The sequence below is a fragment of the Nestor notabilis genome, unplaced genomic scaffold (assembly GCF_000696875.1).
Source record: "Nestor notabilis isolate BGI_N333 unplaced genomic scaffold, ASM69687v1 scaffold7051, whole genome shotgun sequence".
Taxonomy (NCBI): Eukaryota; Metazoa; Chordata; class Aves; order Psittaciformes; family Psittacidae; genus Nestor; species Nestor notabilis.
This window is the reverse complement of record NW_009914192.1, coordinates 591-24438: the sequence shown is the minus strand read 5'-3', so window position 1 is coordinate 24438 and position 23848 is coordinate 591. Positions and strand designations below refer to the sequence as shown.

At 49.0% G+C, this 23848-nt stretch overlaps 1 protein-coding gene across 1 annotated transcript in view; it reads right to left on the bottom strand.

The window, feature by feature from the left end:
* Nucleotides 1-23668, bottom strand: part of LOC104412733 (neurotrimin) — a 129446-nt gene extending 105778 nt beyond the window's left edge. Inside the window, exon 1 of the mRNA XM_010023530.1 lies at nucleotides 23502-23668. Within this exon, the coding sequence (XP_010021832.1) occupies nucleotides 23502-23668 (167 nt within the window). The remainder of the gene's footprint in view (nucleotides 1-23501) is intronic.
* Nucleotides 23669-23848: the final 180 nt, after the last annotated feature.

The following is a 23848-nucleotide window of genomic DNA, read 5'->3' as shown; positions in this document are numbered from 1 at the left end:
TGCTTCCTTTACCCCCTTGTCTTTTATTTGGCAATATCTACCCTTTCTTCTCTTGCTATTTGCTCTATTTTATGATGCCACCTTTTCTCCTGCCCCCTTTTTTTCCCTTTCTTACCCCAGAATTATCCTGAGAGTAATGACATTTCGGAGCCACGCTGCAGAATGAAGCCCTTGACTCCTTCCCGTAGGGCTGGCAAGCAGCCCTTCACGCTACAAAAAGCCAAAATTGCTACTATCTTGTCACCCATCCTGGTTATTTTTAGCACCCTTTCCCTTAAAGCACCAGCTCCCTGAATCATGTGATGGCACCAGGAATCTTATCTCCCATCTAAAAAAGTTTCATGCCCTCACAGCTGCCGAGAAGTGCTGGGAAATATGAGTCAGGCTTTCAAAAGCAAGCAGTAAGGCTGAGCTTAAGTGCATCTTGCTGAAACCATAACTCAGAGGGGCACCTAACCCCACTTATTAAATGCTCCTAATTCAATGCTGGAGAGAATAAGCCATCCCAATGCTGTCAGGTGGCTTCAGAAGCCTCCGTGCTCCCTCCCTTGATTAAGACAGCACAGAAGATCTTCATATCCTTTGGGTGAAGCGCTGGCTCCGTTGGACATTTTTTCATTAGCTTCCCCCTAAATAAGATTTCAAGACTTGGCATTTACCACCGGAGCAGAATGAAGAAATCAACGGGAAGACAAACCTTTTTGGTAACCGCAAGTGGATTTCAAGGCAAAACACACTCTCTTATCTTCACATTTATCTTTAGCCCATTGATAAAGCGCTATCGATGTCCGGCAGCTATCTGATAGCACGTTAACAGCTCTATTTGTAGCTTGCAATGAGATAGCCCTGCTCTCTCCCCACCTTACCAGAAGATTTTGTATGACAGGAACGTTACACGACCTTTTCTTCCACTTTTTCACCCACCCTGGACTTGTTCTGCATGCAGAGATGCTCAGCCTCAGAGTGCTCTAACTAGCACCTGGATCCCGCTTAAATGGGAATTACAGAGTTATAATATACAAGCCAAGAAGGAAAAGGACATGAAGAGGAAAAAGTTGAAGCTCCTTATCTCCATCTCATCTCTCTACAAGTCCGTGCCTCATATTTACCCTTCTCACACGTGCTTAGAATTTTTCCTCTGCAAAGCATGAGGACATGGGCTGAACGATATAGGAGTACACAGTTTACCCTACAACTGTTATTTATTATTAATAACAATAATGCTAACTCTGCCCTTGTGAGTACCTTTAGGAGGGAAATAGTGTTTGTAAATGTCAATAAGCAGTTTCCCAAAACACCCAGGCATTTTTCTTTCCCTGTGCTGTTAAACAGAGGCACATCCCTGTTCCATCCCCTTTGGTCCCCATGTCCTTTCTCTATATGTAGGATATAGCTGGGTAGGTGCTTCCTTCACCCCCAGAAAAGGAAAATCTCTTCAAATTAGCTCTAAAATACTATTTCCCTCCCACTTGAACCTCCTTCTCTTAACACTCCTCCCGAAATAACTCCAAGTTAAGCAGTTTGATTTCCAATGCACTGTGTGATTGTCCCCCCTTCACTCAAATGACCCACTCCACCACAAAGAGGCATTTTTGTCTGTCTTTCTCATGCTTTCCCTTTCCCCCCAATAACTTGAGCCCTGGGATGAATGGGGAGGTGATTTCAGATGGCCTAAAAGAGGTGCTATTACTTGTGCAGTAAAAATGCACGTGGAATTTGTTCTGGCTGCCACAAGAAGAGAGATCCCATCTCCAACTGACTACAAAGGCTGGTCCATGTAGGACATAAACACTTCAGGGAAATCAGAGCAGCACAAGGGCTTTGTCCAAGCTCCATCTGCCTCATGGGGCCATCACCACAACCACCAAGACCACCGTGGCAGCTCTTGGTGCAGGAAACACTTGGGGTCCTTCTCTTTTCATGCAAAGTCTCTGGGATTTTAGATACATTATTTGGGATCCACAAAGATTCACCTTCCAGCATAAGGATTTGTTGGAATGCTGCTGCCTGCCAGAATATGGCTGTACTAAAGGACAGCTGATGCCTGACATTTATCTTCATGACTGAAGACTGTAGACCACAGAACATGAGAGGCAGAGTTAGTTATCTTCTCCTTACCCATGATTGACAGTACATGCCAGGAAAGATTAGTTATTCTGCATCATATACATGCCACGGATGTTTCTAATTCTCCTGCTGTTTCAGTACTGTTTCAGGCACAGTTGTAATAAATCAAGTGTACTTGCTCTGCCTGAAGAAGAGAGTCTGCAATCATGAGAAGACCTGCTGGTCACCCACTGTACCAACTTCACATGTCCGCAGCCCAGCCAGGGACTTCCCTGCTCTGTATCTCTGACCACAATACCCTAATGTCAGTTAAAATGGTGATTCAATCCATGTGCAGCACCTTCCATCATAATGGATCCAACAAGGCAGGCTAGAAAGCGAGTTGCTTTACCCATCAGTGAAGCCATCTCTGAGGTCATAGTCCATATTTAACAACTTGATGCCACCTGAATGGCAATGGAGAACAACCAGCAGAAGGACATGAAGGAAGAATATAGACAAGAACAATGGTGAAATTTCCAAAGTGGTGAATGCTCCATCTCTGACAGTGTTCAAGGCCAGATTGGACACAGGGGCTTGGAGCAACCTGCTCTAGTGGAAGGTGTCCCTGGCCCTGGCAGGGGGTTGGAACTGGAGGAGCTTTAAGGTCCTTTCCAACTCAAACCATTCAATGAAATCTGGAAGGTGCTGGAAGTACCACCTTTGCCAGCAGGTATTAAACACAACTCTGGAACAATTTAAGCAGCCTACTCTTCCTCATGGGGCATCCCATCCCTAAGGGCACTAGACTCACTGTCCTTGGGAATCAAGTCTTATCTCTAGTGCTGACACTTCTGCCTGGTTGCTCTTTTGGAATCACGCTGCCTTGCTTTGCTAGTCTCCTTTTCTTGGGATCCATGACAAGCAGCAACCAAGCCAACTTATTCCAACCCAAAACTCTGCGACCAGGTCAAGGTGGTTATCATCTGTGCTTTGTTTCTTCTCACATCCCTGTGTGTCAGTACTGCTATTTGCAGCTAGTCCTGCAAGCTGTCAAGGGGAAGCACGGAGAAGCTTGCAACATCTCCGGAGGGGCACCAGGTCCCTTCCTAATGGCTTTCACGTCTTCCTGTCTCTTTAAATAATTGAAATCTCTTTGTTGCTAAGTACATCTAAGCAAAGAGGGCACTAAAAGTTTTAAGCCTCTCTGGGGACACCAGGGCCAGGAAATCTACACAACTCACAAGATGTCCTGCCACCAAAGTACCTTGTCTCCTGAAATGAGAGCAACTACGCCGCTCCTCCGAGCTTGCTCGCCTTAATGGCTGCTCTCTCAGGATGCTTGTTGCTACTACAGGAAAGGTGTCCTCCTTTGTTCAGAACAGCCTTTCCAAATCCAGTTTAAATAGTCATTTCAGAGTAGAGCAGGATGCCTACAACGTGCTCCTCCAGGGAGAAGGGGCAGCAGGGTAACTTGAGGTTCCTGTCAATCGAGAAGCACAGCACATAGCTACACATGGTTGGTCTTTACAAGGTGCTCTACCCTGCCTGAAGCAGATGTAGCCACAGAAAGGCTGTTTATGTCTTTCTGCCCCATAAATCCCCCAAGAAGAAAGACAAGGGTGCCCAAAGAAGTGGTAAATGCTCCATCTCTGGCAGTGTTCAAGGCCAGGTTGGACAGAGCCTTGGGCAACATGGTCTAATGTGAGGTGTCCCTGCCCATGGAAGGGGGGGTTGGAACTGGATAACCTTGAGGTCCTTTCCAATGCAACCCATTTCTATGATTCTATAGCCCAAAGGGTATATTTCCCTCCCTTATATCAAGAAGGAAGCTCCTCTACAACTGCAAGAGATCAGGACATTGCAACCAGGAGAAAGCCAGCGGTCAGATCAGTAGCATGGCTCGACTGTGGGTGCTGCTTGCTCAGGAGTCATAACTCAAGTTGGACTCTCATCTAAATCTTGCCCTGAAAGTCCATGTATCTTCAGGTATATGCCTTATTAAATCATCTTTTATTAGAGACCCTAACAGCTTGCTAATGACCCCAAGATAGCAAGTACATATTCCCTGTCTTACAGAGGAGGAAGGAGAACACCAAAGAGGTGCTGAGGGTCTGGGAGAAATGACCCCAGACAAATGTCCTTTGCCTCAAGCACCAGTTCAGCCTTCCAATAACTAAATCCCTGCGCATCACTCCCGCTGTAAATAACTATCCATTTATAACTCATTGTAATTACCTGCTAGCTCTGTGTCCCGCCTTCATGAGGTAGTCTCTTTGCAATTATAGTTAAGTGCCTTGATTGCTACTGCATATTTCAAGAAACTTCAGGAAAAAAAAAGACGTGAGACAGGATAGTCTCACAAGGAGACATATGGGGACCAGCATGGGAAGAGTTACTGTTGAAGCATTTGATGTATGTTTCATTCCTGCCACCACAGTGAGTCCTTTGCATGTGAAAGCCCTACCAGAAGCACAGACACACTCTTGACCACTTCTGTAGCAGGCCATGAAGCTTGCTTTGAACAAAAGCCCCGAGAAGCAGCTGAAATGGTCCCCTGCAGATGTTCCTGGTAGTAACAGCAGGTTTACATCCTGTTACCTGCACTAACTTTATCTCATAATCCACTCATCCTTGTCCACGCTTGAAGTTTCCCACGGTGAGACATTGGAGTATCGATGTAGTAAAAGTAAGCAATACCCAAGGGCTATCCCCAAAACCTGAGCAGTCACTAGTGATACCAACACACTCCCCTCCCTCCCATAGGACTTCAATACAGGTCCATATGGCAAGCCCAGCTCTGCCACCACGAGCCATTGGTGTCCTCGGTTGCCCTTGGTTCCTCCTCTGCTATCCCTCCCTGCCCATGTCTCCTGGCTCCCAGTGCTGCCCTGGTGGTGTTAAGAGTACCTAGCAGCTCCTCAATGGGAAGGTCAAGCAGAGCAAAGCTTCAACCACAAACCCTCAGCTCACCTTCTTTCAGAAGGGCCATAAATCACTCGGGGCTGTCAGGATGATAAGGCAGCCCGGCCTCCATAATAAGGAGGATATTCAAGCTAATAACTTCCCATTAAGTTCCTCGGAGCTGGATGTTTTCCTTGTTTTTCTGCAGGGCTGCTGCCAGGGCCTGTTTGCTCCCCTTACCCAGCTACATCTTGAAGGGCTGTGGCTTGAGGCACTGTTGTAAAAGAAGCCCTGCCTGGAAATCCTTGGCAGAGAAACCACAAGCTCTGGGTTTTGGCTCTGGTGCCAGCTTAGCCTTCCTCCTCCAAAGGAGGATGACAGCATTCAATGCTCATTTAAGCAACATAACATGGAAATGAAAGAAACATCTCCATCACTGCTGACCAAGTTATTGACTGCGAGCTCTTTGCCAGCGTGCTGAAGGCAGAGCCAAAGGAGGATGGCCGGGATGCTACTCATGCTTCCTCCCCCTGAAGGAGCTCTCTAACCTTCAAACGTCCTTCACCACAAACTACGAGGTGAACCATGAGCATCCTCAAGTTCAGGGTTAGTTCATGACACTGGGCTGAGTATCCACATTTGCATCTCTCTCTTCTGCAACCCATCCTGCGCCTCCTGCCCAGCCTTCCCAGCAGCTTCTCCCAAAAGACTCCACATCCCATGTATCTCAAGAGTGTGAAACTGGGCTGGAGCTGTTGGGGGTTACCTTCACCTCATAAAAAGTGCTTGAGACAAAATCTCTCTGAGCCATTAATGCTTCATAAAAATTTTACAGGGTTTCTGCTAAAGGAAGGCAAACAAACAGAGATGGTGTCGGCATCCAGGCACTCTTTAAATCAAACATTCTTTCTCTAATGCATTAGTTTTTATAGTACCCATCAGGAAAGTAATCAAGCATGAAGCCCACAACTCCCAGTGCCTCCACTTCCAGCATCTCAATGTTTCCCAGCTTAGGACATATATTCCCAATGCTCCCATCAACCCCCCACTGGCTACAACAGTGTGTCCCACACTGAAAACCACCACCCAGGAAGCCAAGAGCACAGCATCCTGACAAGGATCCTGAGCTCCACAAGACACGCTTGGATCAAGTTAATTAACTTCACAGCATCAGCATCCAGAACTAGAGTGGGATCGATGCATGGAGTGCATGGGGATTGTGAGCATCCTCCAAGCACGTGGGGATGGTTGAGGGAGTGAGGAAGCTCCCATCCTTCTCTAATAAAGCAGGAGCCACCACAGCATTAACAACTCCTTCATTAAAAAGCAGAGCCTGGACTGCTTTTCCAGCAGGGAATGGTGCAGCATGGCTGGGCTAGCAACAAGAGATTTGCCATTAAACCAGCAGCTGAGGTCTAGTCCAGGCAGAAACATTTGGAAACGGGGTACCTGAGTCAACTCGAGACCTGTCTAATAAGTCTGGGAAAATGTCAAAGGTATTTCTGCTTTCTTCACTATCCAAAAAGCCCCAATAATCCCTTTTATTTATCCCTTGTTTGTGTGTTCCTTTCTTTTTTTCCGAGAGCTTCCCGTTTGCTGCAGACAAGTTGTGCTGCAAAAGTACATCCTTCCCCAAATCAGGCTTCTTCATAAGCAGTATATTAAAAACCAACCCCCCATAGAAAACTCTGCAACTGAATCCAAAGCAGAGTTATTGAAGAGCTGCACAATGACAGCTCGCGATGAGAAACAAGAATACCAAAGTAAGGGGGGCATTAAATATCTAACATAGGATGTGTATCTATAAAATATACATAAGCTTCATAAATCAACATCATATCTAGATATACAACCTTAAATATATATTATTTATCCTCAAACTTCAATTTGAAAAGCCAGTTTTCACGTATCAATGGGGTTTTTGCTCTCTCTTCCACCTGCTACGGGTCCTGAGAAAGGAAAGAGTTGTTTTCTCTGAAGATCTATGTAGATATTTGGGATAAATTCCAAGGGATGGGCTGTGGCGTGGAAGATTGGAAAGGTGCAGGCAAAGCTGGTAATGGAGCCACCAGGATCTTGGGTACGAGCCGTGAGATCCGTGCCTATTCCTACCCCTCTTCCCAGAGAGGAAAGAAACCTTTTTGACTGGAGCTGCCTTTAATGGAGCAGCACCCTGTTTCCAGCACTATTAACCCCTCAAAGCTCAATCCATACTCCACTATTCACAGTCTGGCCATGCTCCATCCCTAAGGAAATGCTTTGCAGATTCGCAGTGGAAGCATCAGAGCTGCCAAAGAAAGCCAGAAGAGACAGCTTCTCCCATCCATCTTCCCTATGGCTATGCCACAGAGCTCTCTGTGGACATCTAGGCTGGTGAAATAAATAGAGGCCTCCCCGAATTCACCCTGGGGTTAAGTCACATTAGGGGAGCTTCATTTCCACCTCGTCTTTCTTCTGCTCCACACTCAAACCCCTTTCCATGTCCCAGGCTGCAGCCAGAGCTTTAGCAAAGAGAAACAGGAGAGGAACACAAGGCTGAGAGAAAAAAACATCAGCAATAAAGCCTTTGCTGCCTCCATCCCTGCTCTGGAGAGGTTGGGAGGCTGGTTAATGCATGTCAGTTCTGTTTCCATTGAAGAAAATGAAAATCAATGAAAGCCTCTTAGGCAGGCAGGGCACAGCCACGCGCCTTGTGCTGCTTCACCTCTTTGGCACACGCCAGCCCAGCCTGAAAAGGAGTTTGCACCCACATTACCCAAGACAAGAAGCAGAGCTAAGAAGCCCTATAGGTTCCTATAGGGAAACGGAGCATCCTTAACCCAACCCTCAACACTGCCTCTTCACTTCCAAATGTTTTTGCCTATGGATCCCTGCAGCGACGGCTGTGCTGGGCTGGGAAGATCCTCAACTCCAAGTGCCACATTGCTGTAGATGCAATTAGAAAGATCAAATTCTCTCCTGAACGTTGTTGGGTTTGGTTTGGGGGTTTTATGCTCCTGTGGTTTTGCCACACTGACACAAATGATGCTTTGCTGGCAGAAGGGACCAGCTCCGGGTGGTCTCCGCAGCACTGGAGTCTGATTTTTCCCTTACTGCTAATGCCTTTTAGCTTCTCATGCAGAAAAGATGCAGCTCAGACATTTTGTTAGCACTAAAAAGAATACTAATGAACTTGCAGGTTGCTGGGTGAGGTACCTAATGACAAGCCATGTGCAGAACTGCTTAGCTGGAAGTTCGAGGGATGAGAAACAAATGGACTACAAGATAAAAACCCCAGGAAAACCCATTTCTTCCCCCAGTTCTGCTTAGGTGCGTTCCTGCTGCTTAAGACCCTTCCCTGGCTCCAACACTATGCCCTGATCAATGCTAGGTATTCCCTCTTTTGGTCCTATGGCTTCCTCTATGGCTTGAGTGGGATTTATCACCTCCACATGCAAGCTAGCCATTTGGACCCTTTTTTCTAGCAATGGAGAGAAAAAGGCACTGCTAGGACACAATCTGTCTGACCTATTTCAGACATCTGCCTAGACTGGGATGAATTGCACCCTAAAAAGGCCCATTGCTTCTCCAGCAACTGCAAAGGGGGAACTAGACAAACACACTCAGATGCAGACATCCATCATCTCCAACACCTGCAGTTACAGGAACAAGATGCCCAGATTGCTTCTGCTTTTCTGGAGCCATTTCTGGACTCCTCCAGAAATGTTAACGGATCAAGAGCCACCCAGTCTTTGAGGGGGGTCTGGATGGTTCCTTTGCTTTTGCTCTCTTCTGACAGATGCATTTCATTTTGCCTTAGCCCATACTGGTCATCTACATCTCCCAGTTCTAAGAGACAGGATTCTGGGAGACAGGTCAGACAGACAGGTCTCTCTTTCCAAGACTTCTTAGATCAGGCACCCAATTTCTGGATTAGCTGTCACTGATCAGACTAGGAACATCCTGAAGGAGATAGTGACCTGAGATGGATTCCTGCTTGCTTGACCTTACCCACATACAACCCTCCCCTTCAAGGCCAGGTTGGACGGGGCTTGGAGTAACCTGCTCTAGTGGAAGGTGTCCCTGCCCATGGCAGGGGGTTGGAAGTAGGTAACCTTAAGGTCCTTTCCAACCCAACCCATTCTATGACTTTATGAAAGAAAAGATAAGGCAGCACATCCTACCCAAAGCAAAGTCCATCTCTACAAAGGATCTTTCTACAGTACCAAAACACAGACCCAAGTCCAATCTCTCTTGCACTGGGGAAAGGTTGGATGTGGATCCCATCTCCCTAAGCTGCCTTGTTTCCAAATAACATACCCTGATGTATTTTTAGCCTTGAGTCCTACTGGCATGAGCTTACTCAGTTGTGCTCTTTGCCTGTGTGCCTCTGTCTAGCAATCTTCCCAATAATTTGTGAAGCCCTTGGCCAATTTTAACTGAATTTGACAGAGGAACAGATGGCTCAAAGACATTAAATACCTGCAAGTCTAGTACAGCTAGGCAGCCAGGTACAGGAGAGGGACTCTGCGAGTGCCCCACGGAGGAAAAAGCCACATAAAAATGAGATTCAGCCTCATCTGAACCTCAGAGAACCCACCAAGCACAAAGCCTTTCCAAATGTCCCCACCGCAGGTGGCAAGTCATTTACTCCTATCTTGGACCAAAATGAAGCAAACTTGTAAGAAATCTGCCTTTAATCTGCCTCCATGCCAGGCAGAGGATGGGGTTTGCATATGAAAGCAGAGCCTGCGTGACAACCTAGACAAAGGAGGAAAACCAAAGAGGAAGGAAAGTCAAGTTGCTGTTGGTGGCAGGGAACTTCTGGAAACCTTACACCAAACCTTCTGCCATTATCCCATGACCTTGGGACCATGCATCTGATGTAAAGGGATGGCTTCTGCACCTGATTTTGGGTGCCTTCATTTGGCAATATCGCTTTCACGAAGGAAGAGCACTCAGCACATCATCTCAGCTGCACTGGGCTGACGTGGCACACTACCCAACAGTAATAGAGCTGCTCATCTCCTTCCCACCACTGTAGCTTTTTAATGAAGGAAAATGGCTTTTTAATAAATAAAACCTTGCACCAGAAATAGCTGCAGAGTCATCTATAATCCCCTGAAAACTTCTCAAGGCCCAAAGTTGAGGCGCAAAGCACAGAGCAACAGTTAACGGCGGGGTGGAAGGGGGACATAAAATAAGGCAGCCAAAAATATACACACACGTGAAAACGCCTCTCTCATCACCAGAATCACGTCAAAAGCATTTTGCCACTGAATACTCCTAAATTCCAACGGCTTAGGCAAGTCCTAATCCTATTTCAACACAAAAAGAGGCAGAGAGCAGCAAAATGACTTCATTCGAAAGGGCGAGTAGCAGTACAACCAGGACGCGGGATGGAGCTGTTCCCCGTGCCCTTCCCATGCCAAAACCAGGGAGGGATGAGGCATGGAGCCATGGAACCACCTCGCCTTTCGTGTCTCTCAACACCATCACCCCTTCCCTCCAAGTAAAGCGGATTTGTCCACAAAATCAGCTCCGGGTGGCACAGCCTCACTCAGCAGGTACAGATGGACTCGCTGATCAAGATGGATCATTTGGCACATTCAAATGACCTGGATGCAACCACAGAACAGGCAACACCTTCACAGCTGGGGCATGGGGGGGAGAAAACAAAGAGAAACCTCCAAAATACAAAGGACCCCAACATCTGGACCCCCTTTGCTACTGAGGTCTGGCTTGTTTGCTTCAGCAAAAGCCCCTTCCCTGCTCTCAGCCAAGGTTAATAGGATAGAGAGGGAGCATCTGTTTATGAGAAGGTTATCAAGTGAAAGGCAGTAACGCAGCCTCCAAACCAGCTTTGCAGAGCCTCTTCCTTATTATTTAATTTGGCTCTAGGACGTGAAATTAGGCTAATGGCTGTTAAGTGGTTAAGGCACGAACATTGTCCATCTGCCGAGAGGGCTCTGGGCCCTTGTTCTCTTGCAAAGGCTAAGGAGGAAAAATAATAGGAGAGCTTCATGCTGTTCATTTGAGAGCTCAGAAATGCATTTTCTCCCTCTTGCCCCTGCTTTTTGACTCCTTTTCTCTCCAGCACTTTGCCTCTTGCAGCATTAGGAGCTCTGGCAAGCGAGTTGGTGGCTTGCCTTTCTTTTTGGGTGTCACTGTGCTGTGTTTTCTTATGTGGCCTTTAGTTTTCGGAAGGGTGAGCCAGTTGGTTTCAGCAATGCCACAGCAACCAGATGTTGCAGTCTCCTCATTCAGGCAAGCCAAGTGCAGCATCCCCCATTTGAGATCAGCTGCATTAAGCATGAGCTTTTGTCTCTTCTCCTTGGCACCAGGACTGGCAGCCTGTCTCCATCGCCACCACATCATCGTTGCAGTTTGCCTCGCGCTCAAGCCCTCCCCATTCCAGACTCCTTGCTGCATTTAATGAATAACTCCACACGTACCACAGAGAACATGTGGGTTCCTACACTTTTCAGTCTTAAAGGATGCAAAGGCTGGAGCTCCCTCTTCCCTTGAGTCTTGCATCCAGTGCCCACGCAGAGTCTCGGGTGTCTCGTACAAGAGTTGAGCTCATTCTGTCTGGTGAGTAATGACATCTCTCAACCTCTACGTGCCTATATTTATGGAAGTTTTAGCAACGTAGCACCCAGCCCTCTGTAAAACCTGGCTGAAATCAGGCAGCTGATTCAGTCAACAGCGTAGGGGAAGAAGGACATGTAGACAAAGAGTGATCACTTACATCTTGCTTCCACAAAGAAGATCTGAACGACTTCTAGCCAAGCAAGCTAGAGGCACGGTGGCTAAACTGCATGCAAAACCTGGCCAAACCTACTCAGAAGATCCCACAGATGTCAAAACCACCTCTACATTGACATCCTTTGTTCCCAAATGCAGTTTGCAAGCTCTGCCTCACCCGCAGCAGGACAGCCCTTCACTGCTGGGTCAAGCTATTGCATGGCCAGACCCGGGTTAATTAAAAGGGGGTGGACACAGAAGGATCAGGCAGTAATTTGGGCATTTTAAGCACTTTCTGGCTATCTCCCAGGAGCAAGCACTTGGCATTGCTGCTGTCCACCCCCCAGAGGCTCACACTTCGGTCATCACTGGGACTTGACTTAAAGAAGCCAGGATGGACACCAATGTAGCAGCTTGGGATCAGCAATGCAGTGGTAAAGCAGGCTCGTACCCAAGAGCTGAGGCTGCCAGGGAGCAGCCTTGGGCACAAGCAGGCTCTGACAAGGTGAACTACAGGCAGGAAAGGGCCGTGGCAAAAGAATAACAGCTCAAACCCCGTCTCTCTCCTGTAAGTAAGAGCTGAGCCGTCTCAGCGAGAAGGGTTATTTATGGGGACACGAGGAAGGAGAAGGCGGCTGAAGAGCATTTCTCATTTCCCTCCATTACTGCAACAACCCCACTTGAAATCCAACTTTATTTCTGCCTTCTCAAGCCAGGGAAAAAATCAGACTGCTTCAAACAATGTCAGCATTCCCTCCCTTGTTATCCTGATCTTGCCAGAGGTTAGCGAGGCTGTTTCAGAATCACAGCAGGAGAAACAAGCAGCAGTTGGCACCACTGGGAGAAAAGACTTAGGGCATTTACTAACGGGCCTATCCCCCCAAAGCATCCACCTGGAATTCCCACCCATCTCTGCATTTTGCTAGTTGTCTCCTGGAATTGAACCCAAACTGCACCCCCCAGACTCTGCTGTTGGGGGGAAAAAGATGAGGAGAAGGGAAATGAAGCTACAGAGGAGCATTGATCACGCTGCCTGATGCGAGAATAAAGCTGCTCTGCACTGGAATAACCACTGAAGTGAGATGCTCAGCCTATGTCCTGCAGCTCTGCACCTGCCTGCACTAAGAAATAAATGCCCAGCATGCAAAGCTGACGGGAATTACGGAGAGGAGACTGGGATTCATGGAATTTCGCCCAGATTTGGCTGAATGGTGTGGAAAACTTCCACTGGTGCAGCAATCTCCATTGGGAAGGGAGGAAATGAGCTTCTGCTGTATTTTTTATGCTGGCAAAACCCTGCTTTGACACATTTCTGTCTGTTCTGTCGCCAGTCCTGCTCATTCCTCTTGCAGGCTGGTAGGAGCCATTAAGTTCTCCTAGCAGAAGTGTGACACCAGGAGTTTTGTGCAAATAGCATATCCTGGCCAAGCTGCAGGATAGAGAACATCTAAACAACAGGTTAAGGGATAAATCCTGACAAGTCCTGACTGGACAATAAAAGAGTGTTCATTCAAACACCACAATTGCTACGCTTTTCCCCCAAAACGATGCTGAACCTTGGTGGTGGTGATGGAGCCACACGAAAGACCAGAAGAAGGATGCAATTCCCAAGCTGAAGGATTCAGGAGAACCTTGCCAGGGTTTTACAGACCCTTTAGCCCAGAGCGTAGGGGGCTTCCATCTGTATTTGGGGGAGAGCTGGCAGGGCAGGACTTGCAGGAAGCCTCTTTTGAGGAGTCCTTAGCACTAACATGCTGCCAGGGAGCATATGCAAGAAAGGGAAGCATTATAGCACTTTGCTTTTGCTCATCAGTGTTTTGAAGGGTTTTCTTGGCCTTGGTCGCCAGCAGATTTGGCAAGAGGTTTCCCAAGCCCTGAGCTGGCAGTTATAGGAAAGAAGGTGGCTTTATCCAAGACATAGAAATCCAGGGAGATGGCTTTGAACTAAAGATGATGGGGGAGAAACACCAAAGGAAATGTCCTTGTGAGCACAGCAGCTACTTGGGAAGCAGGAGGGAAAAATCTGTGAGGTGAGGATGAGCTTGGAGAAGAGAAGACCTGAGGAGAACAAAATCCATCTTTTCCCTCCAATTGCTTTAAGGAAAGGGAGCTCTGACCTCTCCTCTCATGACAATGGTGAAGCAACACAGGATGCTCCTAACCTTGTTGTTGGGATGGGAAATCACTGGGATCCGCAGCCCGGGTCCACGAAAGGGAGTGAAGGATGCGAGGGAGGGAGAGGAGGAAGAAGCTGTGTCTTAAGGCTCTGCAGCAGCAAATGGGCTCAGTGATTAAAACTGAGTGGGCAGCTGTGTATCACTCTGGATTTTCTGCCTGTTTCATCACTAGCAGTGACTCAGGAATATTCTTCATCGCCCTCAAGCGAGGATATGATCATTTTCTGCCACTTGAGATGAAGCTAATTTTACAGCAGCTTAGAAAGAGAGATGTCATGTGCTGATTCCTATATTGCCTGCATCACACATCAGCACAGCAACTCTATAGGTGCTGAGTGCTGGAAGTCATACCTGATACTGGGAGGGAAACACCAGGGGCCAGGCGAGGCTTGTTTGGAGCTGCAAAGATGAGAGGAGAAAAGCAGCAGAGGATCAAGACTTCCCAGCAAGAAGACAGACCACAGCATCCCCTCTCCAGTAAGGTTGTTAGGAGGAGAAGCATCCAGACTGCCTGAAGGTTTTGAATGTGCTTCTAATAGGATAAGTGAGCTGAGCAAGACTGATGGGCTCAAAGGACAGATGTCTCTGCTCAAATCCAACCCAGCCCCAGAGAGATGAATTTGCTCTGCTCGAATCTAACCCAGCCCCAAACCCAAGCCTGATGCATGAGGAGCCCATGCTCCAAGGTGAAAAACATTTATGGTTCCAGCACCAAATTGCTCCCTTGGTGCATCAAAACCCAAGTCTGGTTGGGCTCCCATCTCCCCCTTCCTGGGCTCCCCACAGGGCTGGGATGAGATGGCAAAGGAACCGGCACTACAGCTGGACTGCTCAGGATCCTGGCTTGGAACCTCCCAACCCTCCAGCCACATTCAGATGGGTTTTCTTGCTCGCTGATCAGGCCATTTATTGTGTTTTGAGATGCAAAAGCTGCCTCACACTAGGCCCTGGCAATGCCTCACTGGGCTCCCTGCATGAAGCCATGGTCTCCCAGCCACCGGCCAGCATGCCATTCCTTGACAGCCCTGGCTTCAGGAGCTAACTGGCAGTGGTAGCTATGTTTGCAGGGGAAGCGGAGCAGCCCTGCCAGCACTTAGTGACAAAAGGAGTGTTTCTAAGCGGCGTGGTGACAGCTGTCCCAGTGCCACATTTATTTACAAAACCTCACTTAAATTACTGACAGTTGGCACTGCAAAGGGAAGCCGAGAGAAGAGCTGACATGTCCCCATCACACCAATTCAGAGCCCCACAGCGCCTCTCTGAAGGCTTTCAGGCTCCCATCCCACCATGGCCGCAAACCTCATGTGCTCAGGACATCACTGGACTCCATCCCTTCCTGTTGAACCTTCAAGGGCTTCCTGCACCAACTCCCACCAACCTAGAGTGTCAGTCCTGGCAGGTTGGGTGAAGTTGCTCCTATGCAATGCATCACCATCAAGCCTTTGGTCTTTTCGAGAAGGACCAAGAGGATATTTATCACCTTGATATTGATCATGGAATGGTTTGGGTTGGGAGGGACCTTAAGATCATCCAGTTCCAACCCCCTGCCACGGGCAGGGACACCTTCCACTAGAGCAGGTTGCTCCAAGCCTCTGTGTCCAACCTGGCCTTGAACACTGCCAGGGATGGGGCAGCCACAGCTGCTCTGGGCACCCTGTGCCATGGCCTCAGCACCCTCACAGGGAAGAGCTTCTCTGTATCCACCCTAAATCTCCCCTGTTTAAGTCTGAACCCATCACCCCTTGTTCTATCACTACAGTCTCTGATAAGTAGTCCCTCTCCAGCCCTTCAGGTCTTGGCTGTTTGTTGAGGCTACTTAGGGCAGTGCCTCTTGAGCGGATGGAGGTCACCAAGCAGACCTCTGAGTGGCCAAAAATACCTGGTGTGCTGGTCTTAGATTCATTGAGGTGTCTGAGGTGAAGGGCTCCATGTCTCACTAAACAATGTCAATGGCCTGTGTGTTGCTGGCTTGAAACCAGCAAGGAAATTGCAGCTGCCACCGTCCACGAGCCAAGGACAAGTAGAGATATTTAGGAGACCCAACTGATGCGCGCCAGTGAAGGCGTCTCCCTCAACCAACCACCTCCATGACAAAGCAATTACAACCCAAGGCGAGATGTTGACCTTCTGACCATGTCTCACCACGCCACACAACACATTAAGAGGGGATAGAGGCTTTCTTTAACTTCGTGGCTACACAGGTCAAGGCTAACAGATAGCTTCTGTTTCTGCTCCAAGTAGAGGACTTGGTCACGTCACACACAACCCAAGAAAAGCGCCTTTAAAGACATTGAAAACACTTGAGTTTTACCTTGGTCACTCTTAGTTTGAACTCATCAAGAGCTTTGTACAGGCCAAGACAATAAAGATTAGCCTGGAATAAAGCTCTACCACCTATAATTTACTGGATTTGGAGGACTTAAGGGTAAGAACCCAAATACTAGGATCTGTGGGTCCAAGCCATCTTGAGATTTGGAAGTGGCTCTGAACCTGGAGCTGCCCTTCTTATACCTTTGAGAACATGCTTTCTCAACAGCTTTCTCTCTCTAGAAGAGATGCATAAGAAGCATAAGCCTGAAAAACACACCAGAGGATGCGTAGCTGGGAAAATAATGATCCCAGCCTGGAAAAAAACTAAGGAGAAATCAACAATCAGACTCCAAACCCCAAAGTAATGAAGGTTTGGATCGTGGCCGGGGCTCTGCATGTGTCTGATAAAACAGACGCAGGTGTCAGAGCCATTTCTGGTTGCAAGCACAGAGCTGGTCAAAACCTCCCATCGCAGGGAAAAAAACACCCTGTGATATTTCACCAGCTGCTCCTGTTGGAAGGTGCTTTGATTCCTTATTTGCTCTGGCCTCATTGAGATACAGAGCTGGACTCGCATGTCTCCTGCTTGACCCTTGGTGTCCTTTCCTATTCAGCACTCTCCCCAAAGGTGTCCCCACCTTCAGGCCAGGCTCAGCTCTCCAGACCTTGTCTCCATCTCACTTCCCAAGGGAAAATCCAGATGCAAAGTCCCGTTTGCATCCAGCCTTTTTACACTCACCCATCTGCTTTCTGCCTCCTCGCTTGGTGTGTAAACCAAGGACCACTTCCCAGCAGCACCACCACTCACCACCAGGTGAAGAATCCTTATTTAAAGCAAGGCTTTCAATATGCTAATGCTTAAGGTGCAGTTGGTGTCTCAGCAGATGCTGCAGCATCCGTGCAGCTAAGCCCAAATCTCAGACTTGGCTCTTTCAGAGCCTTGCACCTCTGAAAACAAAGCCTAAGGAGAGCAGAAGGTGTTTCCCATTTGCTTTGCAAAGGTGTTACATGCAACAAGGAGCAAACTTTCTGTTCAGAGAGGGCTTTCTGCATTGCTATGCCACACGCAAGCCAGGAACAGTTTGCATATTGTAGCAAGACTAAAACACCATCTTCCAACCTGATCCACAGTCCATTACACTTAGGAAAAAGACTTGTGGTGACATTAATGAGCACTGGATCAGCCCCTTTGTTGGCATAAATCTCCCTCTAACACTGGGGGATTGCATTTTCCCATTTGCTTGTTTGGCTCTATCTTCTCATTACCATTTCTATTAGCTCCTTCTCCCACTGATGTGGTCGTAGATTAGGGCCTTCGTGCTATTCCCTTTTCCCTCCTGGAGGAAAATAAGGATGGCTGAGCTCAAACTGACAGGTTTAGGCAGGTGTGGGAGGAGGAAAGAACAACTCTGTTAGACCCTCTGCTAGACCCCATCAACTCTGCTGATGGATTTTACCAACAGCACAAGCTGGAGTAACTCCAGTGAAGCCCCCAGAGGAGACAATGATTTAGGCAAGCTGAAGATGACCCAAATCCCCAACCCACTTCTTGTTAACATGCCCATAGAGCTGCCAATTCACAACGTGTAGTGCCAAGCAGTGGTGTGCTCCTTGCCCAAAGGCCTCTGCCAAGGCAGAACAGGGCACTATGGGGAGAATCAGACAGCCAAGACCTAGGGATGAGGCTGGTTGCCAGCCCATGGACTGTCACCTACGAGTCTGAGGCTTAGATTAGCTGATGGTCATGATGCGAGTAGTTTCTCAGCTGAGTTTGGGGCTGTGAGTAGTCCCATAGTTGGGGGTGACACTGCTTTTGCTGGTCCCAATCCCTAATTTTGCTTTGGTTCCTACCTAATGACCATCTACATACCAAGCAGCTCTGCAGGATCACAACCAGAGCTCAGATACCCCTGCAATGACATCTCCAATTGACAAATGCTCACAGGAGCCTCTCCAAACCCCCGGCTGGAGCAGGACATGGGTGGACATCTCTGGTGCCCTCCAGTAGGATGTTCTTTGCATTTTCCTTACAGAATGATGCATCCTGACACAAAAGGACAGCAACGCAAGCAGATGACTCACAGAGGCACAGAAAGGAAGCGTTGCAAGTGCTGCACACGAATAGACACGTTCAGAGGACTCAGGAGGCTGCCTAACGTCACATGAGGAGTCACAACAGGGCTAAGAACCCAACCTCTCTTTCATAACCATGGCTTAATGAGTCGAAATGCCACCCCAGCAACACTCCGCTGGCCAGATGTCACCTCCAAGGCTGCTCTACCCTCCCTTCTTCCACCCCATTAGCTCTTCCCATCCCAAAGGAGCAGGGTACAGGTGTGTATGACTTAAATCATCCCGGAGCTGGTAGACTGGAGATGTTTAACCCTATGGTGGAGATGACACTCCCCTAGGAGACTCCAACCCAGACAGCTCCAATGAACTAGAGGCAGCAGCTCTACCAGGAGAGCTATAAAGGGAAACCCTCCTCTGGTGCAGCAATCAGGAGCTTGTCTCATCTCAGATGGAAATTGCACACAGGGCAAAAAAAAAAAGAAGAAATAAAACATAATCCATGCATATGACAATTTTTTCCCCCCTCTTTAAACTGATTCCATCTCTGAGATGGGAGAGAGGTGGCAGAGATCTGCTGACATGTCACTTTAGCAATAAACTCCTCTTTCTAAAACATGCCGTCGCAAGCAAAGTGACAAACAGCCCCCAGCAGCACACATGGGCACTGCTCGGGGCTTCTGATGAGCTCCAGGGATGTGGAAAGAAAGGACTGGTCATAAAGGAGGCCCCAGCGGTAATGGGAGGAAGAGAGAGGCAGGGGTGAAACCCTCACCTTCAGCCCTGCTCACATTTGCACTGATTTACAGAATCCCAGCCTGGTTTGGGTTGAAGGGACCTTAAAGCTCATCCAGTTCCAACCCCCTGCCATGGGCAGGGACACCTTCCACTAGAGCAGGTTGCTCCAAGCCCCTGTGTCCAACCTGGCCTTGAACACTTCCCCTGAGTAAGGGCACAGTTGCAGAACACGCTCTGCCCCTTCTTCACCTTTGTATGGGACGTGTCACTGCAGCCCTGAATTTATCCCCTAACCCTCAGGAACAAAAGAGAGAGCTTTGAAGGAGAAGGTGAGCATGCTGGATACTGAAGGAGTCAGGAGAGCAAACTTTTTAACAGGAGTGGCAGCTTAGCTCCATCCTCACCCCATGCCCGCACAGTTGCTGAGGGCTGCTCCCCACCAACCCAAGAGCTCAAAAGTCCCTCACTGCTCAGTAAGAGAGAAAAGCAAAGTAATTACATCTTGGCCTCCACAGCCAAATATCCCTTTAGTCCTGGCTTGGGAAGAGGGCAGGGAAGCAACCAGGAGCTTCATCTCTGCCAGGTTTTCTCCCATCACTCAGCCCTGAGGCTACAGGGGTGGGAAATACCACTTCCCAAGGGACAGAAAGCCCGAAGCAGGTCCTTCTGCCTCCTCTTTGCACTCATCGACTGCAAATACAGCTGTCCAAAACCTCAGTGGAGACTCAGCATGGCTCAAGCCCTGGCAGGAGCAGTCCTGCACATGGAGGAGGACATGCAGCCTCCCCCAGGCCAAAAGCAAAAGGAGCATCACACTGCTACCCATCAGAAACCAACCCTGTTCTTCAGATTACACACTAAGAAGGTGAAAAGGCAAATTCCCATGGATAAAGGATGGGGAAAAGTCATAGAAAACAGACCCACTGCTGAGAAATGCTCTTTTCTGCTTCACAAACAAGCACATTCTGCTTGATTTTGGTTTGTTTCATGGCCAAGTTGTCATTTCTCCCAAATTATATCAGGAGCACAACAGGGGCAAAATCAATTGGCAAAACAGGTTGAGGTAAAGGATGTCAGGTCTCAGTGGCAAAGTGCCTTTTAAAAGCCTGAGTGGAAACCATGAGAAACATCAGGGTTAAAAAGAAAACCAGCTTGGACTCATGTAAAACTCAGATCTGACTTGTAGAGCTAGAATCAAAGGGGAGATAAATGAAGGCATCACATCACTCTATGTAGAGAAGCAAAGGGGATAGGCAGAGGAGCTTGAGAAAGAAGCAGCTCTCATCCTCCAGCCAGATCCACTCTCCATCTGCCTGGAGCAGCAGTGGATTTGGGGGCATATCATGCAACATGCTGATGGGATCATCAGAGCATCACTGTGGGAAGTGCTGAGTGATGCCAATTAAAGTGGCATCATAATCAAGCTGCTTGGTTTGGTGCTGAGAGAACTGGCCCAAAGGTCTCAGCAGGGCCTGGCCTCAGCTCAAGCACTGGATGGATGTTCAGGATGGGGCTTCTCCAGCATGAACCACTCGCTAGTGGTGAGGGCAGATGCTGGACACGGTGGGAGGGGACACAAATGGCCTCATCCTCGTGATGTGGCTTTATGAGATCCAGTAAGACAACCAGCTCTCACCTTTGCCCACACACGAGCCCTTGATGTAACCCCAAATGAAGCAGCCCCAGCTCAAGGACCATCACATGCGTCAGCAAAAGCACCGAGCTCTTGGACTCAACACCCACAAACCCTCTTCCTATTCCTGCAGGTTTTGCTGCAGCCAGGACTAAATCCTGCCCCTCCTATTCCAGCAGGTAGCTCTCCTCAGCATCTAAACCTAGGTTTAACACAGTGATCTAAAGTGCTGCTGCTGCTGAAGGAAGACACATTCCGTCCCCTCTAACAGACATCATGAGATGGAAGGAAATACCAGAACATTTCTAATGACTCTGGTCCTAAACTGACTCCTAACGGTGGATATATGGTAGCTGGGTTTGCATAGAGCAAAGCCTGCCCCCTTTATAACGGGAAAGTCTCCTCACAGCCTTCAATCCAGCATCTCTTTCAGGTGCTGAATTAGCTCTGCTTGGAGACATGACAAGGGTGGAGCTGAAAAGAACCTCCTTAGCATGGCAAGCTCAGGGTCCTCCATGCCCCACCACCCCATATATGATAACCTATTTCCTACAGCCAAACCCCCTCCCTCGAGGTGGACATAACTCCTGAGCACTTCCGAGAAGCAGCAACTTCTGCTGCTGAGTTTTCAGCTTGTTTTGCTTTTGTTGGCTCTGAAAACCCACGAAGGGCCCTCTAGAAACGTCTCTTTCCTTCCAAATCCTTGGCTGCGACTCACCGTCCTCCCACCTCACATGGAAATGAGTGGGAAAAGAGGAAATCCTACTTTTTAACCCCCTCCCATACACCCTTCTCTGTCTGCCATCCTTACAGGACTGAGGAGAGGACAGGAGGTGGCCAGGAGCAGTGGTGGAGCCACTGAATCCTTTGGGAGCAGCATTGCTATTCCAAGCAAGTTAACTCCACGCCATAGATCGATGGATATGCTGGGCTGGGAGGGGAGATTCACGCTTCCTTGATTTCCTCCTCTGGAAGTGGGTGGTTTTCCTATGCTTTTGGCTCCTGCCACAACGCAGCACAGCTGCAGGGATCAGGACCTACCGGGGGATGCAGCAATGAACCATCACCAGCCAGACGAACTGCTCCCACCTCAAACCAGAAGGAAACCCCCTTAAAATACCAGTGCAAAACGCAGTCCTCCAGCTGCCAAACCAGTGCTCCGAGCTGGCAGCAGCAGCGAGGCACTGATTGCCTTAGGAATATCATGTGCACAGTGGGAATATCATCCCCACAGATTGCACACCCCAAAGCCCATGTGCCCACCTCCTGGGGCACACTTGGAATGACAAGGTGCCTGCGCAGGGACACAGGCATTCCTTGCCACCATCCCAGCTGCACAGGAATGCGCACAGGAAAGCTTTAGGATGATGACAAGCTGCTGCCTTTCCTCCCTGGCACAGGGTTTATCCCTGTTCCCACCAAACCTCTCCAACAGAAGGAGAACATCCCTCCTGCTGACTCACCCCAGCTTGTCTTTGTTCTGCACCAACACCAGGTGAGCACCCAGAGCCTACACTGGGCAAGCATGAGTATGAGCTGTGCTGGGAACCCTTTGCCAGACCCCACTACCAGAGCAATTCGTCTCCTTCCAGTAAGTTTGCACAGCACCCATGTTCACACCACCCTGCTGCTGCCACCTTTGCTGCCCAGACCCTCAGTAACCCCCAAATCCTCCCTCTTTGATACCCTCATGGAAATATCCATAGGATTTTTGGCGTTTGGGAGAGCTTTACACTTCAGGCAAGGAAAGGAGCGACTTAGTTTTTAAGCCAACCTCAGTGAGGCAAATTCCTAAGTGAGATACTTCATCCTCAAGCCTTTGCCACCCATTTTCAAGCCTCTTCACCCAGACATGACACAAGAGAAAACCAGAGGAATGGCCATAACACAGCTCACTCCTACCCAGGAACACGTAAAGGGCTTGGGAAGGGAGAAGAGGTTCGGCAGCAAAGAGCTGAGTTGCAAGAAATACATATGGAGGGGACTGATGTTTAAAGTCTTCCCACTATTCCAAAGAAGACCTGTGTGTAATTCCTCCGCTCGCTGGCATAAAGCCGGAGTGCGGCTTTCACTGCTCACACCCAGCTGGCCCCGCAGATGTTGGTGTCACCAATGCAACACACGGAGCAAAGTCACTCGCTCCTGAGCACGCCGGAGCCGCAAGTGCTGCTTCCCAGCACTGCAATTAAAACCTGTCTTTGCCTTTTTTATATCCCTATCAAACATCCTCTGGGATGACTGCGCCCATCTGCTGCGAGGACAGGGATGGGGATCCGGGTACAAGATATCCCAGAAGTTACACTGATTAAAATCACAGTTTCCTTGGCACCCCTCAAATTGCTGCTGCAGGCAACAGGACCCTGGCGCAACGCTCAGCTCAGCATTTCCCTCTACCACAAAGAGTTAATACTGACAGGGAGCAGCAACCCATGGAATAAGGAGGGTTTCAAGGAGTGCAGCCCCATCCTGCACTCCCTCATCCCACCAGGTCTGGATAAACCACCACTGGGGGGGACAACAACAACTGCTTTGCGTTGCCTGGGTTGGTCTGACACACACGAAGGAGCAGAGGGGTGTTTACCCCAACCGAATGCAGCCGAAGTGCCCGAGCCATGCCTACAGACAGCAGGAGCCCAGTATTGGGCTAGAGACCAAGAAGGAATCACACTCCCTTGTTTTCATCCCCAGTAACTTTCCAAAGACAACTCGGGGTGGGGGGGGAGGCTAAGCCAAACCCCATCCCTTGGCATCCAAAGCTCCTTCTCACTTGCTGCACCACCAACCGACAACGCAGCCCCCATGGGGAAACTGAGTCACATTCCCGAAGGCACCGGCTGCCTTCCCAGTTCATGAGCCCCCTCATTCCTCCCCCAAGGCATCAATCCAGGTGCTCCTACCTGAGCGTGGCGCTCTCCCCTTGCCGCACTGTCACGTTGTCCATGGCTTTGGGGAAGGTGGCATCTCCGCTGCGCACGGGCACTCCTGCGGGCACAAGGAAGAGCAGCCTGAGACAGAGGACGACTAGGCACCTCCAGGGCAGGGCTAAGCACCCACCGACCCCCATCCTGGGCAGCAGGGACTTTTCCAACAGGCAAAAAACACACCCGACAAGGCCACCGGGAGCGAAAAGAGAAGGGGGAGAGAGGAGGGATGGGGTGCGTGTGTGTGGGGATGGAGGGGAGCAAAACCACCGGGGCTGAGCGACGAGGAGCTCCACGGAGATCAGGAGAGCCCCCGGCAAGGC